This window comes from Protopterus annectens, chromosome 8.part0 (assembly GCF_019279795.1).
Source record: "Protopterus annectens isolate FY-2018-M chromosome 8.part0, PAN1.0, whole genome shotgun sequence".
Lineage (NCBI taxonomy): Eukaryota > Metazoa > Chordata > Ceratodontiformes > Protopteridae > Protopterus > Protopterus annectens.
In genome coordinates this window covers 1,443,624,322-1,443,649,381 of record NC_056741.1, presented here as the reverse complement: position 1 = coordinate 1,443,649,381, position 25,060 = coordinate 1,443,624,322, and the positions used below count along the sequence as shown (strand labels likewise).

Genomic DNA, 25,060 nt, shown 5'->3' with positions numbered 1-25,060 from the left:
TGCTTTTGTATGGATTTCCTCTGGGTATTCCAGTTTCCTTCCACATTCCAAAGACATACATCTGGAGTGTTTCTCCCCGGGCCTCCACTGAAAATATGCTCGGTCCTAGTTGGATGTTCCCGGTCAACAAATGTTAAATAAATAAATAACACAGTATCAGCAATCCATCTACATTGTGTGTGAGTAGAACCCACAGCCTTCTGCCTCAAAAGCAAGATGCTACCTGTTGTGCTACTAACATTGCTTTCAAATACTCTAGCACAAATAGTGATGATTATTTGCTAGAAAAAACAGTTGCACATTGAAAACAGACTTGGCATGAGCAGCAGTAAACATGTCTTCAGAAGCTCACAGTTCCTTGAAGATTATTTTAAAACTCATAATCTGGTAGTTGGTGTAGAGGATTCAGGCTCTTATCTCCTGTAACTAAGGTACAGGGTTTGATCCAGTTGAATTAACTAATCTGCCAGCTCTAACTAGAGCATTTCACATGCATGAGCGTACACGCGCACACACGCAGAAGCAGGAATGGCACCTTACCTTACTGATAACAGTGGAAGAAACAGGAATGGTGTTTAAATTCAGTGCCTGGATGTGGAATAGAAGAAGAATCAAGCAAACATGCATTGACACAAGCAAAAGTAAGTGCATGCGGATGTACAATGTCATATAAATATTACACGCAGTGGGTGTTTGTTCATTCCTAAAGATGAAGGCCCTTAAAGAAGTCTTGCAAGTTTTTTTTTTAATTTTAAATTAATAAGTAAATGTTGTAGCATCCCTCCTGGCCAGCTTACCCCTCCCAGCCAATGGGGCCCTAAGCAACTGCCTAGGTCACCTCGTGCTGGATCCAGCTATGACTATAGTACTTTCAATGTAATTTATGTTGCTGAGTGTTTTTCATGCCAGGCATTTTATGTGGGCAGGACTATAAGGAAATTGAGTTCAAAAATATATGAAAAAAAAAACAATGGCAAAAATGTTTTGTATAAATATACTTTAAAATGCACAAACTTTAAAAAAATATTTTTAACATGTTAGAAGCTTTAGAACCCTGTACTGGGGGCAGAGATGTTAAGGTCTTGTTAGATACCAAGGAATATAAATGGTAAATAAGATTAAATGCCACAAATTCTGCAGGCTTGAATGACCATATTAGTTTTAAATGTGTTTTAAATGAACAGCGATTTAAGACAAAGTACAAGAAATGATTTTAAAGAAGGGACATGATTAGATGTGTCCTGTGGATTAAAATCAAGTGAAAGAACTGATTTTTAAAAAGCAATTTGACTGGATGTATTTTGATAATGTCATTTTTTTTTAAATATTTTATGAACTGAGTTTTATCTTTTAGTCAGAGTCTGAAGAAGACTGGATGTGCACAGACTGAAAGTGTTCACTCTGTGTGTAATACAGTGTTAGTTTGAAGGAATGACACAGTGGATTTCGGATTTTTCTTGTTTTTAATATTTTCTTTGTGACAGACATTCATTTTTATATTTTTGATTTCTTCCTCTGTTCTGCCTATGACCTCCCAGATTAATTGTCTTTGGATGACATGGGCAGTAGGAGCATGCATTCAACAAATAGAAAGGCAAAAATGTTCTCCCTCAGGCACCTCTCTCACTGCTCTAGCAGGGGCTCTTTTCTGGTATTTATTTATTTTTATAGTAAAGAAATGATTTCTTTACTACAGAAAAAATAATTAAATACTAGAAAAGCACTTCTGCTAGAGAAGTGCCCCAGGCAGCTGCCTAGTTGGCCTATGCTTAAGACGGGTTATGGATGGACCAATCACTTGAGAGTACAGGGACTGCCTTTCAGACCCACAGACAGAACACTTCCATTTTTTTAGTGCCAAAATAAGATAAATTTTGCTGAGAAGACTGATTCTTTCTCTGGGCTAGATTAAGAAACCCTTTGGTGTTTTATTTCCTACCTCTGCTTTGTTTTCTTCAGTGGTTGAATAGTGTATTCTGTTGCTTTGACTGTTTTTTTTTTTTTTTTATTGTTTCTGATTAAAAGTTTTGTATATGCTTCTGTTTTTACTTTGACTAGCACAGTAAGGCCCATGGCATTGATTAAAAGCTTTGTTTGGAAGTTTTGACAGGAAAACATGCTGATATTCTTTTTCTAACTTCGGGGTTATGATTATTTGGAGTGGTTGAGCAGGATTGCATCATTCTAAATAATCTAGTTTTCATTTAAATTGCATGTTTGGTGCCATTTTGTATGTTAAACATTTCTTACAGGATTTTTTCCCTCAGTTTATGATTTATTTCTATTTTAATACAGTTTTAGGCTGCATCCATTTTTTTATAAAATTAGGGAACTTCTGTGAATGTATTTTGTGCTTTGAACTGTGTTACTGAAACTGTCATTTTCTTCAGTATAATCTTTAGAGTAAGAACCCCTGCAAAAATAGACTTCAGATTGCTTTTGTATGCTCAACATTTCTGACAGGGATTTTTCATCAGTTTATGATTTACTTCTTGTTAAATACTGTTTAAGCTGTTTTTGTTAATTTGGTACTAAATGTAGCCTTTATTTATTAACCTTGGGGAAATTTTGTGACATGTATTTTGTGCTTTCAACTGTCTTACTGAAAATGCTATAATTTTCTTAATGCACTGTTCAGAATAGTATCCTTACAGAAATAGTCTTTAGATTGCAATCTAGTGGTAGAATAGTGAGATTTGTCCATTCAGTTACTGGACTGACCATGCAGCTGGTATTTGGTATTAAAATGTATAGTTTCCTGTTCCCTGACTTGATAGTTGCAGATATAGTGACTCCCCCCACACACACACACCACCACCACCTACCCCTTGTGCACCAAAAAAATATAAAAATAAGTTAAGAAAATGCCTCAGTCTGTGGCTTGTCACTCCAGAGCAGTCTTAAGCAGACTATAAGACTACTCACCTTCTTTTGCTAATTCCCATAACTGTGTCCCTCTGTGGCCGTACCAGGGCCTGGTCCTTGGGGAATTAAACTCTTGTGCAGGGGGAAGATAGTGATGCAGAATCTATTGCCAGTGGTGATACCCCTCACTTTGGGGATTCTCCAATGTGTGTGATTCATACAAAAAAGAGACAGAAGACTCACTGTGTCACAGGGCAACAGCTTCTGGCTGTATTTCCACCTGAGATGGTGGCTATGGCTAGATCCATTATTCAGACAGTTGATTACTGGGAGCAAACCTTGGTTATGAGTAATGCTGGGGCTCACACCACTGTTCAACCATCCAGAGATCCCAATTTTGGAAGGGATTCTGTATCTGACTTTTCAAAAGTATCAGAGTCTGATCAGTTAGCTTTCTCTGAGGATGAACAAGTACAGATGAACAAGAGCTGACATAGACAAACTGATGCCAGAGCCATGGGCTAAAACTAAATGCCAAGAAGTACATAATAGATCCTTCTGAAAGTTATCCACCCCTGAAAACTATCATATTGACAATACACCCCCTAAGAGTTGACCCAGTAGTCAGGGACTTGGGGATACACATAGACAGTAAGCTAGCCTTTGACCATCACGTCTACAGCAGTGAGGAAATTATTCTATGTTGTGCAATTTATAAACAAAGGCATGGTGTTTAGGTCTGAAGAAGACATAGTTCCACTGTATTCACCTTTCATCAGACCTATCATTGAGTACAATGCACCATTTGATATGTACCTAATTAGGTATATCCAAGAAATGAAATGTACACAGAGGTTCCTCACTAAAAGAATACAGGGTGTAAGCAACATGTTCTGTGTAAACTGCCTCAAGGCCCTATCCCTGTTTTCTGACTCCTACAGACTGTTAAAGGGAGATCTATGCCTGGCATACAAGGCACTGTCAGATCCCACTCTGATGGTCCTCCTGCATATCTGCAAAACAAACAGCACCAGAATTACCCATTCTAAAAACTTAAACATTGCCTGTGATATAAACTGAACTTGATAGAGAGACAGGTATGTATCCCAGAGACTACCCCTTCTCTGGAACAGGCTGCCCATTCATGTGAAGGAGAGTTCCTCCCTAACCCAAGTCAAATGTAACTTGGACAGTTGGATGGGGAACAAGAAATTCATCCCTTGTTTGGCACCTATATCTCTAATGGATACAGGCAACTTATAAATGTTCACTTCCTAAGCCCCTGCTTACACTTATCAAGGGTACTAAAACTTGTCAGAGATTTGGGATGCATGGCTAGACATAAAAGGCGCTTGTGATCATTAGCCTAGTACACACCTATGAACCTTTGAACTTATGCAGAAAACCAAACAGATGCTTTATTTTTCCCAAATGCTGGCTAGATTTAAGGATGTATTTAACTGGGAGCAATCTTCGGCTGCTCCTGACATCAGCAAACTATATGATCATTTGGTGGATGAGGCCGGTATGTGGCGACCTTCCCTCCATTAATCCCAATGTTGAAGGATGTTTTTAAGAAAGCTTGCAGTTCTCCTCTGAAAACGGGCTCTTTTTAGGCCCAGTGAACTTCCCCGGTCATTAAACTGAAATAAATAAATAAATAAGTCTTTGCCTAAAAAAGGTGTTTAAGAAATTTAGGGTATGCTTGACAATGCCTGGTCTCCAAGCCCCCCCCCCCCCCCCGTCTGAAGATCCTGCTGCTGTGTCCCCAGTGACATCTTCCAACAGAAAGACTATGTCTTCATCAAACCCAGTCTCTTCAGATAACATGGGCAAGTGGCTAGAATCTTGGGATAAGAAACTGGCACTGTCTAGCATGGTAGCTTAGCTTCCAGTGTTTTATGTAGAAGTTTGTTTTCAGATGTATGTGTAATTTAGACAAGTTCACTGCATCACTACCTGTTGATCAAAAAGTCTATGTCAAAGATATTGTGTCCAGTTTTTCTTAAGTGTCTATAAATATGCTTTAAAGAGTGTATTTTAAGGGGATGCTACTGCTTCTTGAAATGCAGTGATGTCTGTGGTGATAAGGAGGTATGCCTGGTTGCACAGTTCAAACTTTTCTGATGAGTTAAAAATGAGATTGTGAATGTTCCGCTTGATTCTGATTGTGTGTTTCATACAACAGCTAATCAGATCCTTAAAGAATGGGATGACAGAGGTAAACTGATGCAAGGAGTGTCTAAAATGTTCCATATTCCCAAGTTTTCCCTCCACCAAGCAGGATAGTTTTCAGTGGACCTTCAAACAGAAGCTCCAACCAAACAAAAGCCAAAGTGTCAAAAGGAAATGTCAGAAAGAGAACTCTGCTAAACCTAACAAGAGATGTTTCTTTCCCAAAAAGGATAAATCCCTTCCAACCTATGACTGTGCCATGGTGTGGCACCTGTCTTTCCCAAGTCCCTCTCTAGGTGTCCTTTCTCAAAAGTTAGCTTTGAACAAGATTCAGTGATTTCCAAATAAATTGGTGCTGAACATTGTTGGCAGAGAAAGCAACATCTATCTGAGTTCAAGGGAAGGTCCCCTCATCTGCAGGACCAGACCTTGTTATTTCCTCCTATTTTCTGGCAAATGTTGGATTCAGGGGTCATAGAAGCAGACCTTCTTCAGAAGGAATGAAAGGTTTCTACTTCAGAATTTTCCTGGCTCAGAAAAAGAACTGTCATGGAGACCATTGTTGGACCTGTCTTTTCTGAATACCTTTGTTAAGGTTCCAAGTTCTAGGTGATCACCCTGCAGACAGTGCTTCATTTTTTTGCCAGATTGCTGCTTCATGGTGACTCTGGACTTGAAGGATCCATATCACCATATCCTCACTGCCCATCAATTCAGGAGATACCTGAGGTTTGTTATGTCTGGTTCTCACTATCAATTCTCTGCATTGCAGTTTATGCTATCTACTGTATGGTAGTGTTTACCAAATGCCTTGCTCTGGTAGTGGCATTCACATGGCATTCATATCTTTGCTTACTTGGATGACTTGCTGACCTGTGCAGAGTCTGTATCCAGGTGTTTGGAATAGCTAGAGAAGGTTTCTAACTTACTTTGCCACATAGGGTTCAAGTTAAAGGTTTGGAAGTCATGCCTGACACTCTCACAAAAACTTATATTCCTTGAGTGCTTAACTGATTCCAACAAAAGAATGGCCTTTTTTGCTGAAGATGAAATACCAAACGTTTCAAGAATTCTCCAGGAGGAAATTTGCCTCAGCAAGACAATTTCTAAAAATTTTAGGATATATGGCAACCATGATCCTAATGATACCACTAGCCCATCTAAACATGAGAAAAATACAGTGGCATGTCCAGAATGGTTAGACCCAGCACCTACATTTCCTGGAATCTCAGTTACTGGTGCTTCCCTTTATCAGCTGAGAGTTACAGTGCTGGAGAGCACATCTGAGTATCCATGCAGAAATTCACTTCTTCCCTCCTGTTCCAGAGCAGACACATTCATCTGACTTTGCTTGGGGAGCTGTGTCAATGGGAGTGCAAGGAAATGTTGGCAGTGATCCTTGCCTTGAAAATCCTTCACCAACTATAGACCTCTTCTGGTGGTTACTGACAACACCACAGTGATATGGTACTTCAGCAAACAAGGGGGTACAAGGTTATACCCTCTGTGCCAGTTGGTAATGATGACATGGGAGCTTTACAGAATTCTCTGATTCAGGCATCATACATTCTGTCAGAGTAAAACTTCATGGCAGACAGACTAAGCAGATATGCACTAATGGCAGCTCAAGGCCATGGCATTCCAAGATCTAGTCAACAAGCAACTGAAGAAATTTTGTTCTAGACATCCTTGCATTCATACTAGAACAGATGCGTTTTCATTCCTTTGTTCCCTTAGATGAGAATGTTCCTGTATGTGTTTCTACCCTTACCACTGATTCACCGTGTATTTCTGAAGGATCAAAAAGAAATGCCAAAAGTCATTGTGTTGGCACCCTATTGGCCCAGGCAGTCTTGGTTTTCCCTTCTAATTGTACTGACCAAGGGCAATTACTACAGACGTCCTCACACTCTGGATTTTCTCACACAGTTTCAGGAGCAACTGGTGCACCCCCAATTTGGAGCAACTACAGTTAACAGCCCAGATGATTCATTTTCGACTATGTTCATTCACTTGTTCTATGACTTTGTTCAGTCACTTGTTCTATGACTCTGTTTAGTCACTTGTTCCATGATGATGTGCATCACACCCACAGGTAGGCAGGAGGAGGAGCTATAAGCTTTGGTAGACTGACAGAGATAGGATAGCAGGGTAGTAGTACCCATATGCCAGTAAGGCAGTGTGTTCTACAAATGTCTACTTGTACAAGTAAGTAGGACTTACACAACTGTATTTTTATTGGTTAACCCATGGGTTCCCAAAGTGCGTGCCGTGGCACCCTGGGGAGCTGTGGTTTCCTCACAGGGGCACTGTTAACTAATAAGCTTCCTTAGCCGCAAAATAAACCACAAATTAATAAGCTTAGTAACTAAGCTTATTAGTTTGCGGTTTATTTTGCGGCTGCTTATACTAGACTGAAAGAGCGCACTACAGATACAACAAATGCACAATGTAACCAATCATAAAGAGAGTTTATGGCTGCTTCCTGTGGTGTCAAAGTGACTGCAGGAGTTAGGGAAGTTGTTGGAGTGTCTCTCCATTGATTAGGTTAGTGGGATGGAGGTGGTAGAGAGTAAGGGGGCTGATCCCGTAGCCCACAGGGAATCACTACCCTCTGTAGGCAGAGAGAAACCACCGGCTGAGGATGATGCCGATAAAATGGAGGATATTCCAGAGATTGTGCAAGATCCAGCAATAAACACAAAAAAACAAGGCTGAAAGCTGGCAAGAGCAGGGAGAAAAGGCAAAGGAGAATCCACTAAACCTACTGGATACATGCGCTGTAAACTTTTACCCTGCTTGCACACTTTCTGCCAGAAATGTTTACCACAACCAGAGAGGCATCTTACATTGCCTTCATCGGTCGGTCCAGCGAGCCAAAGAGATGCAGCAGGGCAAGGCAGACAGAGTAAGTAGTTCTGCAGCTGCAGTTCCCCACCTCCACTTCACAATGCAGGTCCTGTTCACTTTTGCTGATGGGGTCTCTTGTTAGCCAAAGGGAAGCTTAGTCTGGTCTCTCACTCCTGATAATAGCAGCTCCATTTTGAAATGTTACCAGTCCCTTGGCTAGTGTTTAAAAAAATGGTGCTGTTATAAACCAGATTCCGCTCTGTTGTCTTGTATGGATGTTGCGTTTGTTTATTTTATGGAAGTGACAATTTGCACATGCTGTTTGTTAGCTTCTTTATTTTGGTGTTGCTGTACTGCTGTGTTTCACAAGAGCACAAGTGCTTTCTGGGTACTTCATGACTGAATGGAAGGCTATGTTTGGGGACCATCTCCTGATACAAAGGTTATATAGTTTGTCCCAGTTGCCAGTTTTTAGATATGTTGGACAAATTAGTGGGCCATTCACACTCTTAATAAAAACCCAGAGAAGTACCAGAGTAACCCGGAAGCCTAATTAAACAGCATTGCTATAGGTGCGGGGTTTGCAGAAATGTCCGCCTCCTTTAAGGAACAGATGGATCAGCTGTTGCTTTCATGAACTGGTTATGTTGAAGTGTTGGGTTGAAGATTAGTTTGTTGTGATGGGTTCAGAACTGTTTGTGGCATGGTAAACTACAATGAGAACAGGAGTTGTGATGAATTCAAGAGGCGCTTGGTTTTGCAGTAAACCATTCTAAATGATTGGTTAAGAATATGCTGTTTTAATGTAAAATGGTTCCATGAATTCTCCAGGGTCCATTCATTGTATCCTATGTGACTCTGAGCAAGTCTTCTTCCTTGGGTTCCTTATTGTTTAAGCGGTGATTGCGAATTACTTTTTTGAATTGTCATGTGATTCAGATTTTTTTTCTTTTGGAAAGACATTTACGTGAATAGTTTTTAGTAGCAGTCCCCCTGTAGTCCAAGAACAGAAAGGGCACATGGTTATAAAAGTTCCAGAAGATACAAATGGATCTGCTTCATAGAAATAAGCTACTATGCTGGCTTACTTTTTTTGTACAAACTTGAAAAGATTTAATTGCTTATGTATGTATGTATGCATGTATGTTTCTTTTTAAAATAAACAAAGAAGGTAAGCAGAAAAGGGTATGCATCTTGCTGAATTTTTTTTCTTGTGTCTTTTAGATAAGCCGTTAGAGCTGAAATTGGCAGTCATGATTAATACTTTCAGAGATATGCCAAGTGTCATCATGTCTGTGGGGCATTAGTTTATAAAAATATATGTTTTGTTTATTAGCAGAAAATTATTAAAGGTGATATGTTGCAGATTGTACTAGTGATGTGCCTGTCTCAATTTCCCAGTTGTGTATTGATAACATTAAACGTCTACATTTATTTATTTATTGATTTGATTGATTGATTCATTGTTCCTGTGCCCAATGACCCAAGATGACTGGGCTTTCCCCATTGCTTTTTTAATGGTGCTTTACTGCATTGTAGACATTCCTGATTCCCATTTGCAAATATTAAGTAGATTTCTGCTGTTTTCTTCCTCCTGTAATCCTGAATTGCTCTTTGCCACCAATGTCATCATTCGGACTTAGTCTGTTGTGCTGTTGATCAACATCCTGCTCTTCGCTTTCCACAGTTACAAAGCCCCCTTACATGCTTATGTTTCAATTATCAGATTATCTATATTATGACAGAATGGTAAGAGGAACAGAATGCCTTCCCTGCCTCTGTACATCCAACCAAATGATGGGGAAGCAGCAGTCACCCCATCTCCACCCAGATCTTCCGGTTAGTTTGCAATATATAGTTTTTAGATAGCATACCAATACTGCTTTCTAGCCCGATGAGTGAACAAAGGCAAAGTGCACTGTCAGTTCAAGAACTGACAGGACCCCAAGATAGGGGATAAGAAAAAACAAAGTTAATTAATGACTCTTAAAAGCAAAAGAATAGAAAATGACAAAATGAAAAATAAAGCGTAAAAACAACTTTTAAAATCATTATGAACATTTTCTACTCTGTATGAATACAGGGTTTTCACCACGTAAGTCAAGATTATTAACTACCTAGAAACAAATATTCTGTTTCCTATTTAGCTATTTCGCAAAGTATATTTGTTAAAATTTAATGGGGGGGGGGCGCCTTCGGAAAACCTGGATTCAACAAGGGAGCCGAGAATCGAAAAAGTTAGGGAACCACTGGGTTAACCTGTAAAAAAATGTCTGTTATTTCAAAAATATTTCTGATAAAGGGACAAGACAAAAAGTTGGTGAATTAGCCTTATAATATGCGGACACAAAATCTCAGAAAGAAAGAAAGCATCTTGTTACAAATTGCCAATGGCAGTACTACTTATAGGTTCATGGCTAGGTACTAGGCTATCGACCCAAGGGCCTACGTAAGCCTAGACAGCAAGGTACCATAGCTTACGCCACCCAAGAAAGTTATTTTCCTGTGCCACTGTCCAGCAGAGACACAGAAGTGATCCCTGGGATGTATTTCCTATTTACCATCCACTCATCAAGATTTTTCTTGAACAGTGCTAATGAAGAACTTTGCTTGACATAGACGGGTAGCTTTTTCCAGAGTATAGGAAGTCTCTGGGACAGGAATCTATCCCTCCATCATGTCCTGTTTATTGTGGTGACAAGGTTTAGGTCCCTAGAGCGTGTAGCTTGGGGGGATTGGGATTTCTTTAGGTGTAGCATGTCCAACAGCTCTGGGTTTGACATAGCTTTATATGTTAGGCAGAGATCACCTCGGAGTAGGCGATATGCTATGGAGTATAGCTGGAGTTTTTTGAGGCGGTCAGTGTAGGGCATTTGTTTGAGGCCAGTAATCCTCTTTGTGAGGTACTTCTGTGGCCTTTCCAGCTGCTGCAGATGTCTTGTGAGGTACATTCCAAAAGGGGCGTTGTACTCTATAATGGGTCTAATGAGTGACGAGTAGAGGGGAACAATGACCTCTTTTTTCCTGGATGAGAACACTTTTATGATGAGGTGTGCCACGTAGAAGGACTTCCTGACTACTGTGGCGATGTGACTATCAAAGGAGAGACTACTGTCCACCTGGGTCCCAAGGTCTCTTATCACGCATTCGGTGTTAAGTAGATTGCTGCCTATGTGGTAGTTCATGGGTACAGAGTTTTTACCAAAGGGGATGACACCAGACCTGTCAAATGAATGGGGACAAATATCAACTGAATCAGGGACAAGTCATGACAACATCAGGGACGATCAGGGACACATTTAAAATATTAGTGCTATTAACCTGACACGTTGACAGACTCAGAGCATATGAATTAATACACATTTTCTGAGGTAAATGAAGTTTATAACTCTTAATTGTTGTCATTATTCATTATGTGTAATTCACCACCTTTCCTCCAAAAGTCACTAGTTTTAGGAGGGATTAAGTGGGACAAAGTTAGAATTTGAGTCAAAATCAGGGACAGTTGAGAGGTATGGATGACACTGCACTTTTTGGCATTGAGCTTGAGGCCATGGCTCTGACACCGGGCATCTGTCTCAGTGAGGCCCTTCTGTAGGATATCGACATCATTTGGGGACTTGACTATGGCTCCTAGTTTGCAGTCATCTGCGAACTTCATCAGCCAGAGGCCTTCTGTGTTAGCCTGTACTTCAGAGAAGTAGATAACAAACAGGAGAGGTCCCAGGACGGAACCCTGTGGCACTCCACTTGTCACTGCCTTGAGGTCAGATTTGGAGTCTGCAACTTTTACAGTGTGGGTTCTGTCAGTGAGCCAGTTGGCAACCCATCTTGTGATGTAGGGATTTATACCTAGTTTAGTGAGTTTAGCTATAATTCCAGAATGGGGGATGGTGTCAAAAGCCTTGGCGAGGTCAAGATAGGCTGTGTGAACCATCTTACCCTCATCCACAGCTTTGGTGACTGCCTCAAAGAAGTCGATCAGGTTCAGGAGGCATGATCTGCCTTTCACAAACCCGAACTGGGTGGGATCCAGAGTTTGGAGGTTACCAATGTCTTTGTTTATGAGTTCCATGATGATACGTTCCATGGCGTTGCAGACCAGGCTCGTCAGGCTAATAGGTCGATAGTTCCGGGATCAGTGGTGGCTCCCCCTTTGTGGAGTGGGATAACTGTTGCTGTGGTCCATTCAGTGGGGACAAAGCCTGATGCGAGGCTATTATTGAACATGGTGCTTAAGTGGGGAGCCAGTTCATTCTGAAGTTCATGTAAAACACAGCCTGGGATATTGTCCGGTCCCATGGATGCTGTGTTTTTGGCTTTAGAGAGTGCAGCTTTTACCTGCGTAGTTGTGATTACAGGGACTCTGCATTCTTCCTGTATAGATATGGGCCCTTTAGGGGGTGAGAGGGGGTAAAGTTAGCAGTGAACCAATCTGCCAGGATGTTGGCAATATCAGTTGGTTCTGTAATTTTCGTGCTGTTGTGCTGTAACTCAGAGCAGATCTGGGTGTTGCCATCGAGATTCTTGACATAGCTATAGAATGCTTTGTGGTTGTCCTTGGATTTAGTGGTGATTTTGTTTTCGTAGCTAGCTTTGGAGGATCTTATAAGGGATCTCAGCTTCTTACTGAGGCTGACCAGGGAGCTCCTCCACTAATGGGATTTTACTCTCTTTTGCAGCAGTTTCTTCCTTCTGTTGTACAGTTTGTTTATGGTAGGGGACCACCAGATTGGCTTCCCTTTTTTGGAGGATAGCGTCTTGGTTCTGTTTGGGATAGCATGATCCATGCACTCGTGTAAGTGCTTATAGAGTGCATTTGTGTAGGATTCAGCAGTTGTAACTGTATGTGATAAGCTTATGGTCAGATCGGACCAACGAGGAGTTGACTTCAGGTGTGGAATACCAGTCACTCATGTTGGTAATGACTAGGTCTAGGATATTTTTGCCCCTGGTGTGGGTGTGGATAAGTTGATCTAGGGCATTGGAGTTTATGAATTTCAGAAAGCGTTGAGCTAAGGAATTGGTACACGAGTAGCTTTCCCAGTTAATGGTGGGATAGTTGAAGTCGCCCATTATTAGGGTGTTTGGTTGAACCCTAATATTTTCCAGTAAATCAAGAAAAGAGGAGTGGGAATCCTGGGGCATGGTGGGAGATCTGTAGCAAGCTACAATTTGGATTGCAGTTTTGCCCAGAGTTAGTTGCACTTGTATAACTTCAGATGCATTATGCTGAGCAACTAGCCTGGAGTTGTGGATATCCTTAATGAATATGGACACACCTCCGCCTTTGGTGTTTTGGTCCAGGTTACATGGCCAAAAAGTGTGGTATGAGTTATAGCTTGGTAGTGCAGGGGTGCTCTCTGGAGCCTTGAACCAGGTCTCAGTCACTGCACAGATATCGATGTTCTCCATTTTAAGGAGTGCCTCGAGTGAGTGCATTTTGAGATTTAGACTTCTAGCATTGAGTAGCATTACCTTCAGTTTTGTTTGCCTGTTCCTGTTATGGTGGTGAATTTGTTATTTGAACCCTGGCTAAAAAAGGCACTATAGGGGCGGCAAGAGCCTTAGCCAGTATCTGGAATCCCAGGGGTGACAGGTGCAGGCCATCTGTGGCAAAGCATCATGGTCTGTCGACCATGTCATCCCAAGCAGACAGATACTGGATCCCCTTAGAATGACACCAGAAGCTTAACCAATTGTTGAAGTCAATCATTTTGTCCTTGTACTGCGGTATCATTCTGGGCGATGGCAGAATGCTACTCAGGGCTAGGGCCATACCTGCCTGGGCTACAAGATCAGAGAGCTCTTCCATGTCTCTTTTCATGTAGTCCAGGGAGGTACGTCTCAGGTCATTCACACCAACATGGACAATGATAGAGTCATATTTGTACTTGGTGTGGAGTGACCTGAGTGCGTGGGTTATGTGGCGGATCCTGGCACCTGACACCTGACCTGTGTTGGGGGATGGAGGTTGCTTGCGTTTCTGCTTTGTAGGTCTCTGTTGCTTAGGCAGATTATTATTGAGAGCCTCCGCAAATGCTTTTGTGTTACTGTGTGTGGATTTTGGCGGTGTAGATTTAGCGAGACTATGTGATGAGTGTGGTGTGGTGCAAATATTTACCTTTTCCTCATGACTGTCAAGTTCAGTCTTGGTTAGAGAGAGCTTTACCTCCAGTTTGGCTAGATAAGTGCATCACTCACAGGTTGTAGTGTTGGGTGGTAGATATTTTTAAGAAAAAGCTGTTGGGATGAGTAATGTCACTACTGACATGTACCTAACGTTCAGAAATATTTTTTTCTTGAGTGTTACCAACATCATTACTGGTCTAGAAGGCACTTCAGTGGCAGATACCATAACACTGTCACTAAAACTCACTAACATCATTGGGCCCAATTCCAGAAGGCTTGCTCTTAATGTAAGTGACCACTTACACTGAGAGCAGGTCTTTTAGAATTTTATCCCCAATCTAAGCCTGTTTATAGATAGGCCTTATACCAAAGTAAGTCACTCACATGGAGAGCAACTCTTTCAGAATCAGGGCAGACTTACACTGAGAGCAACTCTTTTGGAATTTGGCCCACTGTGTCTGCCAGTAAAAAGTCGTGTCAAAATGAGTTGAGGAATACCAACAGAAGAAGAAGAAGAAGACATTTTTATACTTGGTTTCATGGAATTTTTAAGAACAGCAGATTCCTTATTAATTCTGGATCTAAATAAAAAAAATTTCTGTCAAATAAATCTCCTTTGTAGTTTTAATTCTCTTTTTAACTCTATAGAAATTTACTGCTTTTGTTCTGTCTTACTTTGTGAGTTGTTTCACTAAAGTGTAATGGCCACACTCATTCGTTTCATGACCTTGGCCTAACTACATCACACAATAAGTATGATAATGCTTTGCTAAACATCTACCACAAGAACATTTCTTAAAAATTCAAGATTTTTTTTTCTGTTGCTAGAAAATAACCAAATTGTTTGATAGAATGAAATAAAAATGTAGGGGGACTTCCAGCATAGCACGGAGCCAAACAATAGTATTCCTCACCATCTCTGGCACAATCTGAAAATATTGACAGTTTAATTGTGTATAAACCAGGTGAAAAAGGGAAAATTTTGCTGAGAAATGAAAACCCAAATGTATAGAAAGGCACAGTGAAAACAGAATAAGGAAAATTAAGAATTGAGGTCTAAGCCATGAGGTCCCAGCAACGCAACAGTGTACTAGCAATTTACTCATTAAACAGAAGAATTGAGTATGACATAACTGATGGAAAAAATAGACTAGATGTACCAGGAGGTATGGAAGTCTAATGATCCCATTAATGAATATATACAAAAGATAGATGCTACACTGGAAGAAATGGAGGTCATGTCATCGACTCATGCTGATGACATATAGGGATGGAAAGGAGGTGGTATGCTTCCCGAAATGGAAGCAACACAAGAACCAATAAAAGAAAAACTGACTGAACTGGAGGACAGAGCAGTATACCAGAGGATAGTGAAGGAAAAGACTGTGTCCAATTCACGCAAAAGAAAATAAGTGAATGGACTAATCTCACAGTTCATGAAGTTTTAATAGACTGAGCACACAGAGTGTATGGCAATGGATATACGAAGACCAGTTTTCCCACACCAATTGTAATTAAACTGCAGAATTTTGCTGTTAAGGAACTGATCGTAAGTAAACTCTAGAAGAAGGGAAAAGTAATTCATTTGATTGATCAGTGGGTTTTTATAGATCAAGAATACTCTCAGAACACAAGGCTTCAGAGAGCAAAATTCATCACTTGTTTCAGACAATGCAAAGGCCAAGGACTGAAGTATAAATTATTCTATCTAGCAGTACTGAAAATCATCTTCCCACTGCAGATGAAAACATTCTTGGATGCCCAAGAAGTGCAGTAAGAGATTATTGTCAGATTAGGGAATATACAATGCATGCCAAGGAGGGGTTCGAGAAACACCTGCATCAACCAGACCTCAGAAGTAGCTATAGGAAGACTGGCCAGTGAAACTGCTCTCTGTTTTCAAAATCCAAATGAATGAGAGGTATAAAAAGGTGATCCAGTACACCAAAGCAGTACAGGATAAGCTTGATGAATCAGTGATGGAACAGAAGACAGCACCAACAATTGAAGAGAAGAATGAGATCTAAACAAATGATCGAATATATCTACTACACTTTAAAACGGTATAAGGGACCTAATAAAAATGGATATAAGGCAATAACAGAAGTGAGAAAGAAAGAGGATTAGTAATTGGCCTAAGACATGACTCGGTAACATTAGATGGTACCTACAGTCTGTTAATAGCATAAAAAGGAGTAACTAAGGGTGAACATTATACAACTTTGCTGCCATTATGTAAATTTCTAAAACAGAGCTAATGGATATTTATGGTTAAGTGAGCAGGATTCCAGAGCCGTTAACTTAAGAAATTGATAGCATTCCCACACTACACATTTCACAAGACATTCTTGTGAGACTCTAGATCGGGATGGAAACGAGGGCATCTTAGTTGAGCACTGTAGATAAAAATCAACTAGATGAACACCAACAGCACAAGGAACTATGGTAAGAAAGGGGACCTAAAAGAAGATAGAATCATAACTGCAAACAATTTAATAAGAAACGTATCAGGGATTACAAGACTCATGTCAGCAATTAAGATAATAGCATTAGATAGAATTCAAATGGGAATAATTCACAATGTCTAGGGGGTCAACGGTGAGGGGAGGAAAGGAAACAAACTGTGGAAGTGATGAGGAAATGGTATATAACCCACAGTGTATTAAGGGGAACATGAAGAAAGAGATCAGAAGCAGTGGCTTTTACATATACATAGTTCTTATGTTTATACTATATTGTTTAGAGAGAGTTATAAAAGAAAGAGTAAATAAGAATACATTAAGTAACATAAAAATGATTGTTGGATTAAATAGCAAAATAACTAGCACACAAACAGAGAACTACTGTAAAGTAGAGAGAGCTACAAATAATGGCATTGCTTAAATTAATGTCTTGGAATGTCAGTGGCCTCACAAATGAAAGGAAAAGACAATGGGGTAAAGAATAAATTTACAAGACTGGAATAAAGATCAGGATGCTACAGGAAATATATTTAGCTGCTAAAGAACATTAAGAGCTAATCAACAAAGAGTGTGAACAGGGATTGTACTCTAGTTTAGAGGGCAAAGGAAGAGAGGCATGATTACTTTAATAAGAAGGGGGATTTTATATAAATAACAGATTGAATAGCTGATCCACGTGGTGGATATGTCCTAATAAGGAGATACTGGGGGACATGAGGGTCACTATAGGTCATATCTAGTCACCTCCAAAAACTATACTAAATGACTTGACTGATATTATAGAGACAGTTCTTTCCTTTTTACATGGAATAAGAGTAGTGGGGGAGGCTGGAATGCTGTAAGTAAAATGGAAGATGCAAGCAAATGTCCTTGAAAGAGATAGCGTGAACATAGAAGGAAGGACCCTGGACACCATAACTAAAATGTATGAATTACAGGATCAGGCAGAACTGAAGATGAGTGATAAAAGGTTTATGCACTAGTTTGTGAGGTTTGGTACATATTCAAGACTAGATAGGTTATACTTAACATGGGTCGAACCTTAAAGATTGGAAAACACACCCAATGCTATTATCAGACCACTCCTCTCTGCAGGCTACCCTCCAGCTGGGAAGAGGGATAAATAGAAACAGATATTGCAGATTTCAAACAAGATAGTTAAACCAGCTAGATTATAACCCCAAAATTAAAACCGTATTGTAGACGTTTATGGAACAAACTGATAAAGAAGTGATAGAAATAGCTGAAGGCTGGGATTGGACAAAACTGGAATTAAGGGACAGGGTAGGTTGACATGAAAGAACAGAGAGAGAAGAAGGAACTTTAGAAAATGGATTATATCATCACAAATAAAGGCAATTCAAGATATGGTGGCGGGGGTAGGGGATTAACCCAATCACAAGGTGAAGAAGTAGAAAAACTGATAGGGAGATGGAAGCTGCAGTTTGAGGAAGAGCTAGAAATGAAGAAAGTAGCACTTAAAGCATTTTATGGAGGGAAGAGCCCAAAATAAATCAAGGAATTAGCACTGAGGTTGAGGTAGCCAAAATAGAAAGATGGATATGGCAAGTGACGGATACACAAACATACAATATTGGTACATTGCCAGAGGATATAGAAAGAGGTTTTACAAGTATTAGAAGAATCAATATCAGCAGCAAATGTGTCAGAGAGATTGGAATCAGAAACTAACAAACTTTTAGAGGAAATTACATTTCAACACTTTGGAGGAACATGAGATAGAGGGATTGATGCAACCTTTTACACAAGATGAAATCAAAGACCAATTCACAAAGATGGCAACAGGCAAGTTGCCAGACTGAGATGGATGCTAATTGAGTGGTGAAAGGTGTTTAGGGGCAGTCTAATCCCTAAATGACAGAGGATGTTCAGTAATATACTTGAGGGAGGGAAGATCCTTGATTCATTACATACTGTAACTGTAAATGTTTCATCTCCCAAATCCCTGCTTACACTTAACAAGCATACCAGAACTTGTCAGAGTTTTGTGAAAGGTGTTTAGGGGCAGTCTAATCCCTAAATGACAGAGGATGTTCAGTAATATACTTGAGGGAGGGAAGATCCTTGATTCATTACATACTGTAACTGTAAATGTTTCATCTCCCAAATCCCTGCTTACACTTAACAAGCATACCAGAACTTGTCAGAGTTTTGGGATGCATGACTTGGCTTAAAAATTCTGTTGTGGTTATTTACCTAGTACACACCTATGAACCTATAAACAACATGTCCTACATGGACTGACTCAAAGCCATGTTAGTATACACAGTATTCTACAGACTGCTACAAGGTGACCTGCATCTGGCATGCAAGGCATTTTCCAACCCATTACTGATGGATTTACTGTACATCAACAAGGCAAATGGCATCAGAAATACTCAGTCTAGTGATCTAAACCCCGTCTTCAACATCAACAGAATAGTTTGGAAGTATAGGCATATCTTGAAAAGGAAACAACTGCTGTGGAACAGACTCCACATCCATATAAAACAATGTTCATCTCTGTCCATATTCAAGCACACCTGAGATCTACAGATAGGAAACAGAACATTTACCCCAGCACTGCACCCGATACTGTTACTGGACAGTGGCAGCTCCTTAATGCTTATACCATGCATGAGTCCCCTCAAATTATCTATGGTATGATCCCAGTTATTCATAGTAGTAGTAATATATAATTATCAAACATAAGATGGGTAAGGCTAATCTATAACCAAATGGGATAGGTTATTTCAAGCACAGAAAAGGAAATTGGCTAGGCTAAATATGGCCTGCAAGGCCAGTCAGCCTAATACCTGTACTCTGGTGATGACATTCATTCCAAAGGAGGGAAAAGACTAATGTAAGCCAGAAATCTATTGTCCAGTCTTGGGTTTCAATCATGATTATAAAATGTTTACATCAATGTGGCAGAGAAGCTCGCAAAGGTTTGTCCGAGACTGGTCAATGGTGACCAATGTGGTTTTATTAAAAACAGGCAAACGTTTGACAACATTCTGAAAACTAATATTATACATAAAGAAGCAGAGAGAGAAAAGGTGACAAACAAGCGTTGGGTACCCTAGATGCCGAAAAAGATTTTGATAGGGTCCTCTGGGATTACCTATGGGAGTTTATGAGAATAATATCTTCCTGAGCCCTTAATTCAGTTGATAAAATCATTGTATCAGAATTCAACAGCAATGAAAAATCCAAAAAAGGTATCCCAACAGTTGAAGAACTTCAGGCACAAAAATTAAGTGTAGAACAATACTAGAAGAATAACCAGAAGGCCACCATTCAATAAAGCACAATTTAATAAAACAAACAAATAAAACACAGTAAAACAAAGCTTTTGAATAAAACTCTTCCTCTGTGTTTCAAGAAAAAAACAAATGAATGCACTTCTTATATATAACAAACACAGCCATGCCCCAGCACTGAACATTTAAAAGAGAAACATGACTTAGTGTAGTAGTGAATATAACCATCTGTTTAATGATTTGTTGATTTATTGATGTTCAATGCTGGGGCACTTTAAATTAATAATTGACATTAAGGCTATTGCTTTAATGATTGGCTGTGTTTATTACACATAAGAAATGCATTCATTTGTTTTTATGAAACACTGAGGAAAAGTTTTACTTGAAAGCTTTGTTTTACTGCGTTTTATTCATTTGTTTTATTAAATTGTGCTTTATTGAACTGTGGACTTCAGGTTATTCTTCTACTCTAACTCAACAGCAATGCTAAAGATCAACACAAAACTAACCCCTAAGTTTAACATCAAAAGGGGAATTAGACAGGGTTGCCCTTTGTTGCCGTTATTGTTTGTACTATATTTAGAACTACTGGCCCAGAGATCATGAGAATAAGAGCTGGTGGAATGGAAATGAAGTCAAGGGGAGGAGAAACTAGTTTTGTTTGCAGATTATATAATCATCTATCTTACTGATCTGGAAAAGGATTTAAAAAAAATATTTGATATCTTAACTGAATTTGGATACCTTTCAGGTTTCAGTTTTAATATGAGTAAAACTAAGGCATTAGCAATTAATTACCCCCCCCCCATATGAAATGGTGACGACTTTTCCACAATTCTGGAGGAATACTAAGTTAAAATATCTAGGGGATTGGATCACACAAAAGTCAGAGTAAGCTCCAGAAGAAACCTGGCAACAAGTTAAAGGAAAATATGGAATTTCATTAAGAAATGGAAATGGATGACCCTAGATATGCAACATAGGATTCAGTCCATGAAGATGTTTATATTTCCCCGGATATTATATGCTGCAGTCTTTCTTTTATGACCCCAGGAAAAAGTTTTGGGATAAATTTACAGGGGAATATATACAACATTTATTGAGGGAAATAAAAAAGGAAGCGTGGGTTGGCATAACATGATTTTGCCAACTGATCAGGGTGGTTTGGCAGTGCCATATATTCCAAGAATACTTTTGAGCAGCACAACTAAAAGGGGTAGTGTGTGTAATAACTGCAAACTACGAAGCAAAATGGAAATAAAGACTTTTGAGCTATAATATCATTTCACCCAAAACTACAAGATTGATAGGGCCCTTGGTGGAAGAGATAGAAGGAAGTCAGTATGCTGTGCTAGGATAATTATATGGGAACTTGAGAGATGCATTTCAATTACAAGCTTACAAAGAATGGAAATTTAAGGTCTGCCCTGCTGGGCTGAGTGCACCCCCAGATCCTCTAAAGATGTAAATAACCATGGAATGGTGGAAAACACCAAAAGCTTTCTACTTCTGTGATAATTAAAGGGCTGGAGAGAAGAGAAAGCTGGAGGCAAGCAAGGAAAAATATGATATTAATGACAGAAATTTGCTTATATACCATGGGATTTATGATGTATACAGATGTATGCACAGGATATAAAAGTAAAATTCTGCAGAACGTTAAGAAAAGACCAGGATTGGTAAGAATCCTTCAAGATGAGAGGAATAAAGAGACAGTTAGCAATAGGATATTTGGAAAAATCTATAAAACACTAATAGTAGATTGATGAGGAAAAGAGGTTTACAAAAGATGACATGGGAAAGGTGGCTAATGATTGAGTTATCCAAAGATAACTGGCTAGATATATGCAGCATTCTAAAATGGGCCTCAAGAATGAGAAAATTCAGAATTTTGGGGTGGAAATGCTTACACAAATATTTTTATACACCAGACAAATTAAAGAAGATGATGTAACCCCTATCAGGCAACACTTGCTGGAGATATAAACAGGACCAAATTGGATATTGGGTCCATATTTTCTAGGAGTGCAAAAAATATAGATAAATACAAGTCAGAAGTAGAAAAAAATGCTAGGAATCAGGCCCTAAAGATGTTTATATTAGGAGACAATTACAACTTAAATGAGCAACATTTCTTTTTAAATTGATCAGGATCAATAGGTGGGAACAAAGAGACAAAAGCAATGGGGGGCCTGATTCTACTCTTAGCAAAAAAGGTATAACCAAGCTGTAGAAGAGTGAAGAAAAGTCCAAGATAGAGGTAGTACATCAGTTACTATGGCGGGTCAATGGGACTGAAAGAAACATGAATAAGAGGAATCCTAGTCTATTTCACATTAAAATGTGATAGCTGGAGTTAAAGAAGTTTTCTATGTTTAAAAAATTGACAAATATGGCTTAAAGAAAGTTTAGTCGTAGGTGGAGGTTGCAATACGGGAGGGTTGTAATCAAAATGTTATGGATAAAGTGAAAAGGTATTGTGTGCTTTTAGAAGACAAAGTACAGCTATTACTTTGGGGATGGGTCACATTCAGTTGTACTGAAAATGAAGAGGAAGTAAAACAATGTGATGGTTCAGAAATGTCTAAGAAGGGAATCACCGGAGAGGAGGTTTAGCGCACTATGCATGAGGATTGAGCAACAGTGTAAATTTTAAATGTCAATTACGAATATATCTGATGTATAGCATTTTGAAATGTTAACTTGTTGACATGGTTTGTGTACTTTTATGTAAGTGAAAGGTTGCCTATGGCACAAGTGATAATTCAGTAAAGGTTGTTTAAAAAAAGAATGAAGCAAAAAAATAAAGCAGCTACTATGCAATAAAAAAATATAACATGATCAAAGAGAAAAAGAAACTACACTGAATATAAACAGTGTCACATTAGTAGCTAAGCAGGGCTGTGAGTCCAGTCCTGGATCATTTCAGATGATATGCCAATAATGGGAAAAATTTTTGAATTAGAAAATATAGCATAGAGGGTGATAAACTAAAATGCTGCAATTAACGGTTGCAATGACCCACCCAAAAGGTGCAATTTTATTCAGCAGTAACATAATTATAGTAAAAAAATATTAAAACTACTTTCTTCAGCTACAGCCAATTCCATTCCCTTCAGGACACTACTTCACCTCAACCAAACAAACATATATAAATAATTGTGTGACCATCACAACTCAGAGAAAATTTCCCATTTGCTGGCTATTGTGGTAGTCTCGGAGAATGCATGATGTTTCTTTGTGAAGCATTTCTTTTGACCATGAATATAGCTTCAGTGTGGACAGCTCTTATGAACCATCCGGTTCCCTTTTACTTCTTGTTTGTAAAGACCTCCTTAGCACACAGCTGACATTTCTATAATATGTGTTAAAATGGCATGTGGTTTTAATCATATCATTTATACAAAGCCAGCTTAATCTCTTAACCTCTCCTGTAGGTTCAGTTTTTTTTTACTTTATACACAGCTCTCTCACCATTGGTTCTAATGTTTAGGCAACAAAGAAAGTATATAACAAGTTGGCTTTGCCATGTTGCTGTTTATTTAGGTATTATTAACCACATGCGCTAATACAGGTTCTTCAATGTTGTGTATTAAAAAAGGGCATAGAATTAAATATTATCAATTCAAACATGCAAGATATCATTAACAGAAGATGTCTTCTTTATACCATTCTTTGAGAAGGTTTAACGTATTGTGGTTCCTAGAGGTAGTATTTTCCCTTGCAGAAGATTTTATATGAAAACACCTTTAGAAATAGCTTAAATGCTACTACAGGATAGAAACAGAATGCATAGGTAAAACTAGTCTCCTTTTCATCTCTTAAAATAGCAGCATTCTGTGGTTTACTGTAAACAATAAACTAGTATAACAGTCTGTTGATAAATAAATGATGTCATCATTAAATAAATGGAGTTTTAAAAGAATATGCATAGTCCATAGTTATGTGTTGCTGGTGGCTGTCAAATTAGGTGCTTAGTTAATGAATAGATAATTTATGCCTTGATTGCTTGAAGTGCATCTGTGTTGAAATGCTGGATGACATCTATGACAGAGTTTAATTTACTCTGCAATTCATTCTCTATAGAGCTGAAGTCACTATCAAGGCTGTGAGTATATGGCACTAGTTTTTGTTTCAGTGCTTCTAAATTTTCTATGATGTTTTTGTTGACAATATTAACATAGGGAGACATGTTCTGGTGGAAATCTTCAATATTCTGATTCATTTTGGAGCGGAAATCATCTGCATAGGGCATTATGGTCTGGGGAAGGCTTCCTGCATTCTCAATGATTTTCTGTTTGAGTTCTTCAGCAGAAAGGGACATCTTTTCCTTCAGCTGTTCAACATTTTCTGTGATTTTTGTACTAAGCTGTTCAACAGTTATTGCCATTTTTTGGGACAACTCATTAATCTGCTGGTTGAGCTTTTCTTTGGCATCTTCAGCATATGGAGCCAGATTCTGACGGAGGACTTCAACATTCTTGTCTACCTTGGCCTTCAAGTCATCAACATAAGGGGTCATTTTCTCCTTGGTAAGTTCAAAGTGCTTGTTGATTTGTTCATTGAGTTCTGTAACATAAGGCATCGTGATACCTTGAAGGTTGTCCATGTTGTCCTGCAACTTGGCTTTAAATTCTTCAGCGTAAGGAGTCAGCTGCTTTTGAAGTTCCTTAGCATTCTGAGTGATCTGGTCCTGGAACTGCTCAGCATATGGAGTTAGCTGCTGGCGCATTGTCTCAATATTTTTACTTATCTTCTCATTAATGTCACCTGCATAAGGTGAAATTGTTTTCCTGAGTTCCTCTAACTCTTTATGTATTTGTTCCTTCAGCTTTGCAGAGTCCTGGGTAAGTCTCTGATGTAGCTGTGTGGCAACAGGGATCAAGGTTTGCTGAAGGCTGGCAGCATAGTCATTCATATTCTGAAGGTTTTCCTTGATCAGGCTGCTGTGGAGAGAAGAAAATAACAATAATGTAATGTCAGTAAACACTTAATAACTACATGTGTAATAATTATTTATTTGTTTATTTATTTTGGTTTGATAACTGAGTGGGTTAGTCAGCTGACCATTTTTGTCCACAACCTGGGGCAAGATAGATTGAGTTACAATATATGAAAGTTTCTATTTACAAATGTACAATCATTAAGCAAGCATTTCAACAGATAATACCATAATATAGTCACAGCTACAAGATAGTATACCCACATTTAACAACTGGCTCTCTGTGATCTGAGATTCAATGAGTTTGCTCTTGGGAAGATGGGATCTGCTGTCTGAACTGGTAACCTTGATGGGTCACTCAGTATAGTGCA

The 25,060-nt window shown here is 39.1% G+C and overlaps 1 protein-coding gene across 1 annotated transcript in view; it reads right to left on the bottom strand.

Moving 5' to 3' along the window:
* Positions 1–23,278: 23,278 nt before the first annotated feature.
* Positions 23,279–25,060, bottom strand: part of LOC122808103 (apolipoprotein A-IV-like) — a 14,933-nt gene continuing 13,151 nt past the window's right edge. The window contains exon 4 of the mRNA XM_044079076.1: positions 23,279–24,693. Within this exon, the coding sequence (XP_043935011.1) occupies positions 23,742–24,693 (952 nt within the window). The 3' untranslated portion in view covers positions 23,279–23,741. The remainder of the gene's footprint in view (positions 24,694–25,060) is intronic.